General features: G+C 34.9%; 1 protein-coding gene across 3 annotated transcripts in view; it reads right to left on the bottom strand.

Annotated features, from left to right (window-relative positions):
• NBEA (neurobeachin) overlaps window positions 1-19217 on the bottom strand; it is a gene marked incomplete at its 5' end in the record, with an annotated part of 627381 nt that overhangs the window by 437856 nt on the left and 170308 nt on the right. For all 3 annotated transcript variants that reach the window (XM_082859302.1, XM_082859301.1, XM_082859303.1), the window contains one exon: window positions 4032-4140. In XM_082859302.1, coding sequence (XP_082715428.1) covers window positions 4032-4140 — 109 coding nt within the window. The remainder of the gene's footprint in view (window positions 1-4031; window positions 4141-19217) is intronic.

Raw genomic sequence — 19217 nt, 5'->3', positions numbered from 1 at the left:
TGTATATATTTACTTTACTGGATATATGACTCTTTACAGCTCCTCAGATGACAAGATCCCATACCTGACTGCCTCTGTCTACGGTAAGTGTCGAACTGAATTATAGGAATAGTATGTAAAGAGAAATAGTAAATCCAAACATACAAAGTAAAATTAATATCACAATATTTTAAAAAAGCATTGGATCAATAATCATATATTGTTGTTCAGACAGATCTACAAGTATATTAAATAGAAAAATCTAGTTTTGTCTTTAGGGGACATATTCTACAATCTAACAAAAAATTTTCAGTGTATTAGGAAGTGCTACAAATCATTAAGAAAACATAATCCATAATTTAGAGATGGAGTAACAAAGTAAAAATAAAGCAAATAAAATGTAAGATACAAATTTTACAAATATTATAATTCTCAAAAAAATATTTGTATAAAGAATAGCCTTGAGTAATTTCAAAGAGGATTCATTAAAGCCAACTCATTTCATTATATGATCTATAAGAATAAATTCACCTCAGGAAACTAGGAGATAGGGATGTTTTTTCAATTAAATTTTTGTTTTTAGAATAATTTAAATAGATTTTTAGATCTTCAAAGCTTATGCAATGTTGTCTGACACATCCTGCTAAAAACTCTAAATTACTTTGTCCTTTAATATTTACTGTTTATTTTATCATAGGCATCTTATCAGATTTAGAATTTTAAAGATCACAGTGACATAATCTTTACGATAACTGAACTTCCAAACACTTTGTGAAAACCACACATTCTAAACTATCATTTATCAATACGGTAGGTTTGACAGAGTTCTTTATTATTTCTGTACTTGATTTTATACCTTTCTACAGGTGTAGTAATATGTGTTCTGATACAATGCTTGGAGTTAAGGTAATTTCCTCAAACCAAAAAAGAAAATGAAGATAAAATGAGCTTTCAAACTGCAGATTATCCACCAACTAAGTCTTGCTAGGAGTACAGGCCTTGGTTGATGTTCACATAGTAAATCAAACTCAAGTTAGTTGAGTTTTCTTTCTTTAGTTAAATTTCACTTACTATTTGATGAGAATTTAAGTTCGAACCTATCACTTGAGTTTTCATTTTTTTTGGGGGGGTGGGGGGTCATTAGGGATGAGTTTTAAATTTTTTACAACCAGATGCCACTCTCCAAAATGATGCAATCTTTAAACTTTGTTGATCTAGAATTAGTCATCCACCATCCTGTCACTGATATTACAATTTGATTTGTTAGTAGTAGTAAACTATCTGTTGAAGTCCTTTTCTACTTTTTTGTGGAATCAACAGTGCTAAACAATCATACCGCAACCATGTTTCTTTTTTGACCTTTTGTACACTTAACTTTTCTTTTTAGAGTATCATACTTAACTCAGGGCCCTTCATTCCAATGAACCATGATTATTTTTCTACTTTGAAAGCCTACATTATTGCCAAATTGGTCAGATGGAGGCCCTGAAAGTTAGTTCCTTTATTATTTCCAAATCTCTGCAACATCCAATATCCAACATCCAGTATCAGAAGATCCAAACTTCCCCTGACTTTCTCCACCTAAGTTATGGAATCAGAGATAAAATCCGGACACTAAGAGAGTGCTGATGAATACAGATGGTAGTACAGATGCTGCTGCACTTGCTGTTGAGCCACTTTTCAGGAAGACGAGTAGAATTACATATGCATGTATATATACATGGGACATTTTATTTTAAGGTTACAAGCACATGATGATCTTTCCAATTCAACATATAATGTTATGTGGAACTTTTATTTTAATGTAAGGTTTCATTGACTACAAAGACTTTCTACTCTATTAACACTAATAGGTCAAAACAAGCAAGGGTCAGAAATTTGTGGAGGAAAGAGAATGATTAAAAAACATACACAGGCATTATTGACCAGAGCAATTCGTAGGTAAGAAAACCAAGGTAAAGATACAAGTTAAACCAAGAGGGAAGAGATATGGGGATATATGTATATGTATAACTGATTCACTTTGCTATAAAGCAGAAACTAACACACCATTGTAAAGCAATTATACTCCAATAAAAACGTTTAAAAAAAAAAGATACAAGTTAATCAGTATTTGACACTAAGATTCAGAACCCTAATCTGATATTGCAGCAAAGTTTTGATTCAGAGGAGGACTTTAGTACTGTCAACTGAAGGTAGATTCTGATATTTTTTGCCTTATGTACATATACTATGAGAAATGCCTATTTTATGACCATTTATTAGTGGTATGACATAGAGCAAATTATTTAACCTGTGAGCCTCAGTTTGTCTGTTTAAAAAGGCAATAAAAATACCAGCTTCATAGAAATATTGTAAGGATTTGAGATAATGTACGTAAAGTACTTATCAAGGGGATTATGATAGGAAGTACTCAAAAAAGGCAGTTACTATTATTAGGGAAATATAATAATAACAGAATAAAGATGCTCTGCATAGGATAGGCCTTTCTATTAGTGCTTATTCAGTTCTGTAGGCAAAATATTGGAGCAATACTAAAATATTACTATAATTTTAAAAAAGCAGCACTCTGGAGCGTAAAGTTTACAAATCATGTAATTTGAAGAATGACTGACACAAAGTAGGAAAATTAAGCTTAGATGAAAAAGACAAAGTAGCCTTATTTAAAGGGCAACAACTCTTAAATTTACTGATGAGAATATAAAACCAGAGGTAAAAAAATTATGCCCTGTAGGTCAAATCCAGCCTACCGTTTTGTAAGTACAGTTTTATTAGACAGCCACGCTCATCTGATTCATATTTTCTATGGCTACTTCTGAGCCACAACTGCAGAGCTGAGTAGTTGCAACAGAGAGCGTATATAGCCTGCTACTATAAACTGAATGTTTGTTGTGCCCCCCAAAATTCAAATGTTGAAACTTACATTTGCTATGGCTTTTAGCACAACTAGAGTCTCCTTGTATTAAGAGTCATAATGTTTTGCTATCTACATCTATAACAAAACAACCCACGCTCCACTATATGTTAAAGTGCGAGATGTGAAGTCCACTTTTCTCTTGTTTTGACATGATGGATATACACTGTTATTAAAAAATATATATATTAGGTTGGGCAATACAGGTGGTACGTGAAACACTGTCCAGTTACTGCATTGTACCGAGCTCAATGTAAAGATGACAAACGTTCTCTGTTGCAAGTACTCAACTCAGCTACTATAATGCAAAAGCAGCCATTGGCAATATGTAAGGGAATGAGCATGGCTATGTTCCTACAGAACTATTTATGGACACTGAAATCTAAATTTCATATAAGGCTTACATGTTTTACATTATTTTTCTTTCGATTACTTTCAACCATTTAAAAACATAAAAACAATCCTTAGCTCAAGGCCCTACAAAGACAGGTGCTTATAGTTTGCTAATCTTTGCACTAGAGAAAAGAAGTAGGACCTCTAAAAATTAGCTGCAGGAAAGTAAAATGAAGGTTAATATAAGAGAATATTCCTAATATTTTACTGGTATTTAAAATGAGGTAGTACACACATTTCACAGAAAATAATGAACCCAATTTGTATGGCCATCTGTTAGAAATAAAGAAAAGGATTTCTGAATTGAGATGATGGGATCTGAAGTTTCTCCAGATACCATTTTTACAAATAATTCTTACCTACATTTTATCCCAGTCTCAACTCTAGGTTAATGTTAGTAGTTGCTACATATCAGAGACAAAGAGAGGGAAAAGCGGGGAGGGTAAGGGGAGGGAAAGAATGAATAAATAATGCATAATGGGTGTGATTTATGTGAGAAAAACTGTGCAAAGCCCATCAGCCAACCCATACTCAAAGAAAATGCCTAGGCCCAACATAAGAGGATTGGCAAATAAAGGTACATGGATATGTTTTAAACAAAAATTTTAAAACATAAGTATGTGTTCATCTTTTTTTTTTTTTAAGGATTCCTGCCTTTTAGATTAACTGACCAACTGCTATTCCAATCACAGAGGGTTTCCACTGCATACATTTAAAATTAGCATCACACATTTTAAGTTTTTACCTCATAAAGTGTGTTGTACGTGGTGACAGTCACAGTGTTTGTATGCAACATCAGCCTCTCTCCAAGAAGAGTAAAAAGACTGTGGGTATGCATAATTTCAACTTTTCTCCTGGAGAAACAGGGGCAAAAAAAAAAATCATACTAGGAAACACACTGGATTTTCTAATCACATGATGTTAGGATAAGCAGTAAAATCTATAAGCAGATACAGAATTATGTAAGTAATGTTTACTAACTTCCATCTACTAAATCACAGTTTATAGCATAGCTGTCTTCTAAAATACCAAGACTACTATTTAAACACTTCTCAAAATGTCCGCACAAACTAAAACGTTAAGTGGACAAATTATAAAACAGTGTATAAATGTTGATAGCTATAATTTTCAAATTTCTAATAGCTATTTAGGAGTTATTTTCTTAGGTTAAATTATTAGTTTCCCTTAACACAGAGACAACAGAATTTTCAAATCCTTTCTGTCCAAAGTCTATGAAATAATCTATGTAAAACTTTAATAACAAAAATTTATAAGTATGGTTAAAACTGAATAGAAAGCAAAATAATTTGACAGAAGTAAAGGGAACTCATTACTGCTTGTATCTGTGGCTCATTTAACTGTTGACCCATTTAACTGCTCCCCTACCAAATCCATACTTAGAATAGAAAGCTCTATTAAAGTCCTCCTGGAACACTTAGCTCTAGCCCAGGGAATTACTACATGCCTTTCATTCATGTCACTTTCTTAGAAGTCAAGATCTGGAACTTCTTGGCCCCCAACGCTCAGTATTTCATTTCTTACCTTGATTTTCTATTGTTCCCTGTGTGGATTTGGCAACTATAACACAAACTGACTAGGTAATCACCAAACTTTTGTTCCTTTCTTCCTGAGCCCACAGCTATACTATAATTCCAGCCTCTCTTACAGCTATGTGCGGCCACTGAGTTCTAGCCAATGGAACCCGAGAAGAAAAGTTGTGGATCATTTTTAGGCCTGGGCTACAGAAAAAAACACTCATGTGCTCTTCCATGCTCTTCCTCAAGGCAGCAACACAGGAGCCTTACGATGAAGACACAGAGGTACCAGATGAAAGAAGCAGCCTGGGTCTCTAAAGCACAGCTTGAAGAAAATCAACTGCTGAGGATACCCATTTGGATTTTAAGTGAGTAAGAAAGAAACTACTAGTTTGGTAAGTTACTAAAACTTCACTGTTTGTTACAGGAGCTATTGCTACCTTAATTAATGCACAAATCAAATAATGAACCATTCATCTGGGCACCAGTCACCTGGAAATCCTCTCTTCTAACATCAGCCTTCAAGCTGCACACTGCACAACAAAAGAGGCAGGACAGCTATTTCCCCTCACCCAATCCTCCTCAGCCCAGAGAAGGAAACAGCAATTACCTAAATCCAAAAGGAAGCTAGGGCAAGTGTCTAATGGCTGTGTTTGTAAAACACTTAAGACTGGGAAAAGTCAAATGGTCATTAAAAAACAAAAAATAACAGGACAGATGGATATTTTGGGATTATGAAGGGGAAGGCTTTAGTCTCTTCCAACTCAAGCCACACCTAAGGAAAGGAAGCCTGACACTTTCATTTGCTCCCAATCAAGAAAAACAAATGCCAATGTATATCTCTTGATATATCTCTTTGATACACAGAGCTGGTAGAAGTCATTTAAATTAGGCTATCTGGAATTTAGAGTAATTTCTTAACTGGGACACCATAACTTCAACTACTAAAGAAATTCATGCTCTCTTGACTACCTCCTCCAAAGTAAATGTTTACAGAGCAGCTTAATTCTACCTCTTAGGGGGACTTGAAGAATACTGCACATACCAGGAAAACGATGAGTCAGCTTCCTCTTGCAGTTTTCTTTGAAACAATGCTCACCAATAAATGCTGTCTCACAGCAATCAAGAGATAGCCAAAAGTGGCATCCATCATTTCAGGCATAAAATGGGCATGCTGGCCCTGTACATCACATGATTTTGTTTCCCAGAGGACCTCAAATGAAAGACCCAGCTCTATGTATTCAGTTCAGAAAGGCTTCACGAGGGTATGTATTTGAGAAACTAACAACTTGAACCTGTTTAACTTTAAGACCTAAATAGACTTCAGACTTTAGTGCCTAGCTGCTTTACCTTTTCAATTTTATAGGATTTCTGCCCACTTGGATTGAGTGCAATCTATTTTTTTAAAAGAGTAACCTTTTAATCTCATATAAATTATACATTTATTAGCTTACTAACCATTACATTAAAAACACACCCCAATTTCCTTCTTCACAAAACAAGTATTTTGGGGGGGATGACCAAAAAATACTTCTTGTAACAAATTCAGAGAATATGTTGGAACAGGACACAGTAAAAAAAAGAAAACCCATAATTCTATAACCCAGAGATAATCATTATAAATATCAGTTGATGTTCTTTCAGACTAATTACGTTGCACATAAGTATATGATAAACAGATATAGATGATATCAATACAATGGAAATAATTCTACATAAGATGATTTGTAGCTTGTCACCTGTAAAACAACATATTGTGTCTTAAAATTTCAGCTATTAAATATAGTTTATAACTAGAATGTAGCATAATTTATCCATTCACTACTGTTGGCCGTTTATGTTATGTTCAAATTTTTTTCTACCATAAACAAAACTTTGTCCTTTTACATAAATCCTTCGGCATGATCATTTCCTTAGGATAAATTCTTGTAATGAAAATTATAAGGTTAAAACTTTTAAGTTTAATTTTATTTTATGAGACTTTGAAGTTTGTGACCTCCAAAAATATGTACATTCATACTCCAACATCAAGGTACAAATTACCAGCAGTTTCACCAATCCTATGTATTATAATAATAATAAAACAGTCAAATGCAAAAATTAGGGCTTGGGGAGAAAAGATGAGAGAGGAAGCATGGTTTGGGGTAAGACTCCAATTCATAAATTAAACAGTTTTTTGCTGCTAATTATTGAATAATTCACATTTTAATAATGTTCCTCATATCTAAACATACATACATTAGCATGTGTACCTGGGGTTTCTATTCACCTCTTTTTTTAGCTCATTCCTTAGTATAAGGTCTACTAGACTTATCACAATACACACTCATTATACTTATTTTTTAATCTTTCACTGACTTTTTACTTGTTTGTTCACCTGAGTTAGCTTTACAACAATTTTTGAAATTTTTTAAAGAAAACTTGGAATTTTTATCAAAACTGCATTAGGTTTATAAATTCAGTTCATTACAAATCTAATTGAGTCTTTCAATTAAGCTACGTGGTATAGCTCTTCCTTACTGCAGCTATTAAATTTTTTCATGATTTTCAGGAAATACATTAAAATATTATTTACATTTTCAATTTCCTTTCTAATAAACTGAAAGTAAGATCATTTTAGGCTACTATTCTATATATTATTCTATAGTTAAGAATCATTAGTTATTCGAACAATGGACACTATTATACTTTTCAAACTCCTTTAATCTATCAGGAGAACTGTAAAATTTTTTGAGGTTTTAACCTAAATTTCTTCAGCCTTTTACTTTGAGGTTAAGAATGGATAAGCTATAGAAACTCAATAATACGTGCATCTGTCGGTGTTTATGAGAAATTGTATCAAAACACAACTATGAACTAAAGGACCATAGCATGGTTCTGTTGAAATATCAGATAGTGATTACTAGTGAAGCAAAACAGGATTATGTTCTGTGCACCTGTACTTTTACCTTGTTTATTAGTGATCTTACTCTTCCCATCTTTTATTTGATGCAAGAAGTAGTATGTATATGTATAGAGAACCCAAAAAATAAGTATTTAAAAATATTTGTAGCAAAATGATGTTATTACCAAGGACTAGAAGTGAACATCTTGTATGTTGTCATAACATATTTTCTTATAATTACTATAATCTGGCCTATACTTCTGAAGGCCCCTCTTCATTCCCAAATTTTTCCATTTTATATTACAAGATATGAAAAAGTTTTATCCATTTTATTGATTCCTTCAATAAAATCACTCTTGTAGTCAGTGATCCCTTCAACAGTTTTTGTTTTATTTTCTTTCTTGATGCTAGTCTTCATCTTTATTAATTTGTACTTCCTAGCTTACTCTGCTGTCCTTCAATCAATGCTGCAATATGAGTATACATTCCTATCATTATCTTTATTCTTCAATATTGGACGTATTTACTTCTGAGTATGTTTTTGCTATGATGAATAGATAATTTTAAAGAACTTATTTTCATTTTATTATCTTCTCTTCACTAGCAGGTTTTTGGGAACGTTTCTTAATTTCTAAATAGTTGAATTTTTTTTTTTTGCTCAATTTTTTTTTAATTTCTAATTTTATTACCTTACGGTCAGAAAATGGTGGCAGTAAAATCTCTACTGTGTCCACATTGTTTACTTTATGGTCAAGGACATGATTTTTTATTTTAGTAAATATCCTATAGGCATAAAGTATATTTTCAAAGCATATAAGACTGAACATATACCTAGAGTCAAGTTTTATGAATATATACTCAATTTCTCTGTATCTTTCTATGTTATCTATTCAATTGGCCCCATTCTGAAGGAGAAATACTGTCTAGACTATTGTTTCTTATCAGTTACTTATAGCATCTCTAATGGTTTTCCTTACATATCTGAATGCAACATTTGATGCTTTGAGGCTTATGACCATAACATCATCTACTTAAACTGTGCCTTTCATCAATGTATAATGTCTTCTAACGTTTTGTTTTGAACTTTTGTTTTGAACTTCAAGTTCAACTGATTCTATTTTGTGCTTTCAGATCACATCTGATTTCTATAATGCCAACGAAGTTCTGAATTCTTTTTGTTATCCCTTTCCTTACCCATTTATTTTTTTAACATCTGATTTTTTAAAAAGAAAGGAAATCATATAGTAAATACTCACGTAGCCACCATTACTACAACTTAAGAAATAAAGTATTAAAAATAAGCACTTCTAGGTACCTGTCCATGAGCCCATCCTTTTCATCACTATGTTTTGGGGTAAATGATATCATGAATTTGCTTTTATATAGCCATGCATGTCTTTATACTTTTATTAGATATGTACCTATTCCTAAACTATTTATTATTTTATTTTTTCATATTTTTGAAGTTTAGATAAATGATATCACTACTATACACCCTTCTACAACTTGCTTTATTGCTTCATGTTAGGTTTATGAAAGTTAACTTTTGTTAATTCATTTTCAAAGCTGAATATATCCAATTTTATGAATATACCTAAATTCATTTCTGTTATCCTACTGATATTCTTTTATGTTGTTTCCAACTTTTCATTATCACCAATGATGTTACACTGAACATTTGTGCATATACATGAATGTCTCCATGTCACAGAGACAATTAATAATTAGTCATAGAGTAGCTTCATCTTTTTGAAAATTGTCAAATTGTTCCCCAATGTGATTGTAACAATTATACAACTCCACCAGTGATCTGAAAGTCTCTTATGCATATCCTTGCCAACACCTGATACTGTCAAAAATTTTAAAGCTTATCACCCTAGTGGGTATTAAAGGTAACTTTTAAATTTTGTACTTTTGATTGCTACCAAAGTCGAGTATCTTTCCATATGCTTATTAGCCAAATCAAGTTTGCTCTTCAGTGAACTGTTTATATTCTTCATTCTCCTAATGGTTTTTCTTTTTCTTATTCATTTGCATGATTTTTCATAGGGTCAGGATACAAACCCACTGTATTACAAATAAACTGCAAATATCATCATTCACTTTGTGGCTCGTCTTTTCACTTTTTATGGTTTTAAAACATGTTATATTTTAATGATCACAATTATCAACTTTTTCCTAGATGATTTATGTATGTTTACTTAGTAGTTTACAAACCCCTCCTTAATCCAAGGCAATAACACTATTATTCTACATTTGCTAAGAGCTTTAAATTTTGCTTTGCAAGTTTTTATTAGCTTTATTGAGGTATAATATACACACCATAAAATCTACAAATTTTATAAGTGTACAAGCCAGTGCTTTCTTAAAGACCTTATAGAGTCATGCAATCATCACTACTATCCAGTTTTAGAACATCTTCATCACCCTAAAAAGTTCCCTTGTGCCCACCTGCAGGCAATCCCCACTTCCATCACTAGCCCCATGTGATCACCAACCTGCATTCTGGATATTTCATATAAATGGAATCATACAATATATAGTCTTTTGCATCTGGCTTCTTTCATTTAGCATAATGTTTTTAGGAACTCATTCATGTCATAGTATGCATCAGTAGTTCATTTCCTTTCAATTGTGCAATAGTATTCCGTCGTATGGGCATATGATATGTCATTTATTTATTCACCAATTGGTGGAATTTGCGATAGTCTCCAGTTTTTGCCTATTATGAATAACGGTACCAAGAACATTCATGCACAAGTCTAGATGTGAACATATGATGTCATCTTTCCTGAGCAGACACCTAAATATAGAAATATCTGGTTGTATAATAAGTGCTACATTTTTTAAGAAATTAGAAAACCCTCTTGGAACGCAGCTGGAGAATCTTACATTCCCATCAGCAATGCATTAGGATTCAATAAATTGTTATGTGTTGTGGTTTTGCTTTTATTCAAATCAAATTATTTTCTATCTTTCTTTGTGATTTCTTTTTAGAGCCAGGAGTTATTTAGAAGTGTGCTATTTACTCTATCTAGAAATTTCTCAAATCTCTTTTTTGTTGTAGTCAAAGAACACAGTTTGTTTGACCTCAATTCTTTTAGATTTACTGAAACTTGTTTTATGTACTACAGCCCAACCTATATTATATTCTGGAGAATGTTGCAAATGAAGCTTGAAAACAATTCTGCTGTCTTTAGGTACAGTGTCCTATAAATGTCATTATATTATTCAACATGATGTTGAACAGGAGTGGTGAAAACAGGTTTTGATTAATTGTTAGTTATGCAAAGGATTATTTCTAACATTTGACCACTAAATAGGTCTGTGTTAAGTTTTGGGTAGATATATGTTATTAGGTAAAATAAATCATTTTATATTCATGGCTTCCTAAGAATTTTTATGATGAATGAGTAATTAATTTTACAAAAAGTTTTTTGTACCCATTATTATGATTATATAGCTATTCTGTAATTTGTTAATAAGTAGACCATATTAAAAGATATCCTAATGTTAAAGTACTCTTACATTCAGCATAACATTTAGAATCTAGGGGAAAAAAGACAAAACATATTACTTCATTTACTGTAATATTTAGAGCTGTAAGTTGCCTCCAATACCACTTAGGCCAACTCTCAAAAGTATAAATATGCAAACATTTTAATATCTTTTGATTCTAAGTATTTTATTATCTGCACAATGATGTCATGTTATGGTTATTTAAAATATGTATATCCCCATTTTCTTAGTTTGATTTTTATCACTGATTTCTTGTTTAATCACACTGTGGGTGAGAAGTCATCTATATGATGATAATTTATTTAAATTTATGGAGTCAATTTTTATGGCCTCATTTGAATAGTTTTGTCTGTTCTTGAGGAGAACGTATATGCTAATCAAGCCAATGGATTTTTTTGGTTCAGATTTATACTTCGGGGCTTCCCTGGTGGCACAGTGGTTGAGAGTCCGCCTGCCGATGCAGGGGACACGGGTTCGTGCCCTGGTCGGGGAAGATCCCACATGCCGCAGAGCGGCTGGGCCCGTAAGCCATGGCCGCTGAGCCTGCGCGTCCGGAGCCTGTGCTCCGCAACAGGAGAGGCCACAGCAGTGGGAGGCCCACATACCACAAAAAAAAAAAAAAAAAAAAAAAAAAAATATATATATATATATATGTATATATATATATATATATACACTTTGTTTGTGATGGCTCTTTTAAAAACAGTACGTTAAAACCTCTAAACTGTTTTATCTTTCAAATCTCAGTTTTGCTTTCGATACCTCATCTATGCTGTTGAGCATATATAAATATGACATTGTTTTACCTTCCTGGTTGAATTATACCTTTTTCATTACATGATGCCCCTCTTTAGCTTCATTAATTTTTTTCCCTTAAAGTTTAGTTTGGTCTATTTAAATATTGGTTTTTTTTTTTTTTTTTTTTTTTTTTTTTTTTTTTTTTGCGGTACGCAGGTCTCTCACTGTTGTGGCCTCTCCCGTAGCGGAGCACAGGCTCTGGACGCGCAGGCTCAGCGGCCATGGCTCACGGGCCCAGCCGCTCCGCGGCATGTGGGATCCTCCCAGACCGGGTCACGAACCCGTGTCCCCTGCATCGGCAGGCGGACTCTCAACCACTGCGCCACCAGGGAAGCCCTGCCAACTTTTATTATTCAGTTTTTAAAATATGTAATACTTTTACCTGGGTAAAAAAATAATGATGACATAAAAAGATACAGAGAGGTTTCAAGCCCAACTCATACCCTTTCCTCCTCATTCACACTGCCCCCTGCCCCAGTAACAAGTAAACTTTGTTTTAGTTTCTTATTTCCCTATCAGCTTCTCCCCCAACACATGCTTTTAAACAGATTTTATTTTTTAGAGTAGTTTTAGGTGCACAGCAAAATCGAGCAGAAAGTACAAAGATTACCCATATTCCCCTGGGTGGCCCCATGTATGCCACGTATGTATGGCCTCTCCCCACTATCAACACCCTCCAACAGAGAGGTACATTTGTTACAACTGCCTATCAGCTGCACTCCTCCCCAGTTTTATTGAGATGTAATTGATATATAACAACATAGCATTAGTTTAAGATGTACAACATAATGCTTTGATACATGTATATACTGCAAAATAATTACCACAAGTTTAGTTAACGCCATCACCTTACACAGTTGCAAAATTTTTTTTCTTGTGATGAAAACGTTTAAGATCTATTCTCTTAGCAACTGTTAAATACTATACAATATAGTATTGTTAACTATAGTCACCATGCTGTACACTTCAGCTCCAGACCTCATTTATCTTACAACTGGAAGCTTGTACCATTTGACCACATCCACTCATTTCTCCCAGTCTCTACCCTGCAGATTATGGGAAACCCCCATCTTTTCTCTGTTTCTATGAGTTTGGTTTCTACAGATTCCGCACATAAGTGAGATGATATAGTATTTGTCTTTGTCTGATTTAGTTCATTTAGTATAGAGCCCTCAAGGTCCATCTAAGTTGTGGCATATGACAGGATTGCCTTCTTTGTTATGGCTGGATATTATTCCATTTTATATATAGAAACATAGAAAACTACAATCTAAGTATCTACATTTTCTTTATCCATTCATCTGTCAATGAACAATTAGGTTGTTTCCATGTCCTGGCTATTTGTAAATAATGCTGTAATGAACATGGGGGTACAGAAATCTCTTTGAGATAGTGATTTCAATTCCTTTGGATATAGTCCCAGAAGTGACAATGTTGGATTATATGGTAGTTCTATTTTTAATTTTTTGAGGACTCTCCATAGTGTTTTCCATGGTGGGTGCACCAATTTATATTCATACCAACAGTGAACATGGATTCCCTTTTCTTTATATCCTCACTGTTATCTCTTTTCTTTTTGATAACAGCCAATCTAACAGGTATGAGGTGATATCTCATTGTAGCTTAGACTTGCATTAGTTATACTGAGCATGTTTTCATGTACCTGTTGTATGTCTTCCTTGGAAAAATGTCTATTCAGATCCTCTGCCCATTTTTTAATTGGATTGCTTGTTTGCTACTAAGTTGTATGAAGTCTTTATATATTTTATATATTAATAGCTTATCAGAGAAATGATTTGCAAATATTTTCTCCCATTCAGTAGGTTGCTTTTTCATACTGTTGACTTTCCTTTGCTCTGCAGAAACTTTTTAGATTGATATAATCACTTGTTTATTTTTGCTTTTGTTGTCAAATCCAAAATATCGTTGCCAAGAATGATGTCAAGGAGCTTACCCCCTGTTTTCAGGTGCTATGTTCAAGTCTTTAATCCATTTTGAGTTAATTTTTATCTAATATGTAAGCTAGAGTTCCAGTTTCCTTCTTTTGCATGTGGCTGTCCAGTTTTCCCAACATCATTTATTGAAGAGATTATTCTTCCTCACTGTATATCTTGGCTCCTTTGTCATAAAGTACTGGCCATATATGTGTGGGTGTACTTCTGGGCTATTTTATTCCATTGATTTATATGTCTGTTTTTATGCTAAGACCACACTGTTTTGAATACTGTAAATTTGGATCATAATCTAAAATCAGGAAGTGTGACGTCTCCAGCTTTGTTCTTTCTCAAGATTGCTTTGGCTATTCAGGGTCTTTTGTGGTTCCATACAAATTTTAGAATTATTTGTTCTATTTCTGTGAAAAATGCCATTGGCATTTTGATAGCAATTGCATTAAATATGTAGATCACTTTGGATAGTATGGACATTTTAACAATATTGTTTCTTCCTATCCATGAGCATGGTATATCTTTTCATTTGTTTGTGTCTTCTTCATTTTTTTTCACCAATGTCTTACAGTTTTCAGTATAAAGATCTTTCAACCTCCTTGGTTAAATTTATTCCTAGGTATTGATATTTTATTCTATGAAATCTTTCATTCTTTCTCTATATCCTTAACCTTCTTTCCTATTTATCATCTTTGTCTCTTGCTGATGCTTTTACATAGTTTCTTCATTTCTTCTAGTTCACCAATTCTTTCTTAATTTCTGTATAAACTGTTTAACATGCCCATGGAGCTGTTAATTTTAGTTAGTGCCTTTTCATTTCCAGAAGTTACTTCTGATTATCTGTTTAAAAGCTGAATGGTTAGTTTCAATATGATCTCGTTTCTTAAGAATTATAACTTCTATTATGTTTGATCTTCATTTTCGACATATGAGAGTCTCCCTTACTTTTGTGTACCCAGCTATACATCTGAACGGAATTTTGCTATATTTTACCCAACATTTCTAAGTTCTTAGTAGTATAAAGTGTTTCAGGATATCTTGTTTTACCCATTGTTTTTCTTCTCCAATTATTCTTATTAGTCACATGTTAAGTCTCCTATGCCTTTATATAGTTTCTCATTTTATGTTTTTGGTCCATGCTTTGAGATCTTCCAGTTCACTAATTTGGGTGAATAGGGAAAAATAATGATATAAAGAGGCAGAATGTCACCTTTGGTGCTCTACTTGAATCTCAGATGCACTTTTTAAAGGTAAAATTCAAAGGTTCCATGATAGCTTCCACACTAGTTCTATTTCATTGAGTACATAATTTGATTATTTTTATCTCCTGTCTCTGGTTGCTATGCCCCTTCAACTGAGTTGTTATCTTCCATTTTCACACTGTTGCACTTAGATCTCCCTACTATGAATTTTAAATGATGAGATCCCTGCAGGTGTTGTAAGGCAAAGATCCCTCTAAGCACACTGATCTGTAGTACAAAACTTAGCATGCTGTAAGTCCTGAAGCCAACATCCTAGCACTCCAATATCCTTACACTCCCACAACTTCAGGACAGGGAAAATTCATCCCATCAATTCAGGTACCTCTTGGCATTCTGGTGGTAACTTAAATAGAAGCCAATGTTAATATTCCTTGGAAGACAGAGACAGAGGAGAGGAGAGAGAATGGGAGGCAGAGATATCTGAGATCAAAACATCTTTTAAAATTTGCTGCTTTTTAGTCTTTACCTTAGGCTGCTAACATAATTCTTCACCTGTTTGTCATTCCCACGGGAGAGAAAAAAATCCCTCACGAGTTGCCATTTTTCTCTACTGGTAACCCAACAGAACATCAAGACTCATTTGTACACACAAGAGCCAACATTTTGGCAGAAGAGAGCCAAATAGCTTGGAGTTGAGAGTAGATGAGGAGGAAGCTTTCTTTTTGAACTGCTGTATCCCCAGAATCTGCACCACTACTTTTAACTAACAGACAACTGGCTCTGCCAGATAAACTGGACTAATTTCAGCTAGTCCAAAAACGAAAGACACTATTAGGTTAAACAACTGTCAACATGTAACAGGCCTGTAACAAACAACTAATAGCATGTTTATTCATGTAACTACCAACAGTGCTTTTTAAATTTATTTATTTATTTATTTATTTTTGGCTGCATTGAGTCTTCGTTGGTGCATGCAGGCTTTCTCTAGTTGCAGCGAGCAGGGGCTACTCTTCATCGCTGTGCGTGGGCTTCTCATTGTGGTTGCTTCTCTTGTTGCGGAGCACGGGCTCTAGGTGTGCAGGCTTCAGTAGTTGTGGCACATGGGCTCAGTAGTTGTGGCTCATGGATTCTAGAGTGCAGGCTCATTAGTTGTGGCACACCGGCTTAGTTGCTCCACCGCATATGGGATCTTCCTAGACCAGGGCTCGAACCTGTGTCCCCTGCACTGGCAGGCACTTAAGCACTGTGCCACCAGGGAAGCCCAACAGTGCCTTTTAGAGTGTGATTATCTTGGAGAATTCATCCAGAAGTTACGTTGTTCGAAGTTAAGACATTAAACAAACATACTTGGTTGAGAAATTTTTATTTCCACAGTAAACATTAAATAGTATGTGCTTTAAAATTTTTAGAAGCTAAAATTATTATAGCTTTAGTATGGTATAGCATTGGGCATTCTGATCATCTGTTTGAACCATTTGTTAGAATTCTGTCCTGCGAATAACTGTAATTAAGCCACCTCCATGAAGGAACAGTTTGGCTTTCTATTCAAGCATTTATCAAAGGTAGGGTTTCTCCACTTTATATGTCTTTTTATTTTGGAAAATTTTAAGATTTACAGAAAAGTTGAAAAGATAGTACAGAGAGTTCCCATATATAATTCACCCAGCTTCCCCATATGTTAACATCTTCCCTAATCATGGTACATATGTCAAAACTAAGAATCAACATAAGTACAATATTATTAATTAAGCTACAGACTTTATTTAGATTTCACCATGACCTTTTTTTCTGTTCAGGATCCAATCCAGAATACCACTTTACATTTAGACTTCTCTGGTTTGTAGCAGTTTCCCATCCCTTGTTTTTCATGCCTTTTAACAGTTTTGAAGAGTATTGGTTAAGTATTTTGTAGACTGTCTCTCAATCTGGGGGTGTATGATGCTTTCTCACGATTAGACTGAGGTTATTTATGTTTTAGAAGAGTATCACAGAGACGAAGTGCCCTTCTCGTCATATTACATCAGGGAATACATGATATCAACATGACATATGACTGGTGATGTTAACCTTATTCAATAGTGAAAAAGAGTCAGGTTTTGCTATTCTTTGGAAGTTAGCCAGTAAGTCCATCCCTCACTCAAGGAGAGGGGATTTAAGTTCCATCTTCAGGAGGTGGGAATAGCTGCATATATTATTTAGAACAGACTTCTCAATATTTGTGATAGACGTCAAGCCTATCTCCAGTTCAGCTGACAATTAAAGTGTATGGATTATCTCCCAACCTGTATCCTAGGTACTTACAGAAATTATAAACTCAGTGTTAGAAGAGACTACCCCACCCAGACTTCAGATTAGCTTCATCCATGAACCCAATTCAGATTCACTATCAAACGACTCCTCCATACACAAATGAGATGCTGACTTTGGGTGATATCTCATGTTTCAACAGTTTTAAAGATGATTCTCTTAGATTTTGTTTTTTTTCCCAACAGAATAAAACATTTATTGTCTTCTGAAATGAAATGAAGCCTGTGATTTGGCTGCAATTCTGGAGGGCTTTCCTGGGCTCAAGGCATCCTCTCATTACAGGACTCAGGCTAAAGCAGCAGCCTTTCTTTTCCATGCTGTTCTCATGGAAGAAGACAAGAATGAAAGAGGCCAAAGTAAAGGAAGTGAGCACATTCAAAGTTTCTGCTCACAAGTGGCAAATATAGTGTTTGTCCACATTCTAGTGACCCACTCCAGTCCTGTGTCCAGCATGTCAGTGGGGGAGCCTGGGAAACACTCCAAGTCAGGTGGCAAGGGCTGTTGATGAATGATCTTCATCACTTATTGTGTGGGAGGGAGCAGGTGGTAAGCGTGAATGGGAGCTAGGGCAGGACCACACGTGCAGACTCCTCTTTCAAGGAACTGGACATTTAAAAAAGTGGAGATGGTGGGACTTCCCCAGTGGTCCAGTGGTTAAGACTTTGCCTTCCAATGCAGCAGGGTGCGGGTTCAACCCCTGGTCAGGGAGATAAGATCCCACATGCCTTGCAGCCAAAAAAAACAAAACATGAAACAGAAGCAATATTGTAACAAATTCAATAAAGACTTTAAAAATGGTCCACATCAAAATAAAATAAAGAAGTGGAGATGTGGTTGTGAGGGTGAACCGTAGATCAAGTTTGAAGTTTTTTAATGGAGGAGGCTTTTCTGCATAGAAGTTGAAGACACAGAGAATATGGTAAAATAACTTAATTCTTTTAGCCTACATTCTTTGAGAAGTTACTTGGTGTGGCCATTTTACATTTGTCATCTTATCAGTGTTCAACAGCTTCATGAGGCAGGTACTATTATTACTTTTGTTTTACCCACGAGGAGAGTGAGGCCAATATTATATAACTTGCTTAGTCACAGAGTAAGTGGAGTTGTACTTCACCCTAGTAGATGGACTGTAGTCTTTCCTTATTACTTATTTACTATATAAAGATGGTAGAAACATGTTCTTCTCCTCCCCTTCTCCCGCCACATCCAAGAAATCCAGTTCGCATGTAGGTGGTACTTTGCATGTCCTGGGGTAGATGGCAAATGTTTGAGATCATTGAAAGGCACGGGGTGAGCTCATCCTGCTCACATGGACATTTTGCCCTCCTAACTGACCCCAGGTATGCTAAAAGTGTTGGGCAGCTTCACAGTGAATGCACTGGGCTTTTGGTAAGGCTTTCTGCATCTCTGCTAGATGTGGTCAAAGTAACCAGAACTCCTGGCGACTGCATCCAGATGTTGCCTTTAGTCAGTCTTGGAGCTCATCAGCTCGTCCAGATGAATGTTTCCGTTCCACCAAGGAAAAGCGTATGTTGGCAGCCAGTGCCAAGCAGGGAGAAACAGGGAGGATCCCCAAAACGAACCGTTTGAGCAGCTGCTAGGAATGTCCCCCCAAATCCCCTCCCGGGGCCAGTGAGCCATGAGCAGTGGGCTCCTCGCAGCCATCCTGGCGCGACATCGTGGCGGTGGCCTTCTCTTAGGTTTTTAGATATAGAATCAAACTACCTATAAACAATGACA

This window comes from Leucopleurus acutus, assembly GCF_964270905.1.
Source record: "Leucopleurus acutus genome assembly, chromosome: 18".
Classification (NCBI taxonomy): Eukaryota; Metazoa; Chordata; class Mammalia; order Artiodactyla; family Delphinidae; genus Leucopleurus; species Leucopleurus acutus.
The sequence above is the reverse complement of the archived record's forward strand: the minus strand, read 5'-3'. Positions and strand labels throughout refer to the sequence as shown.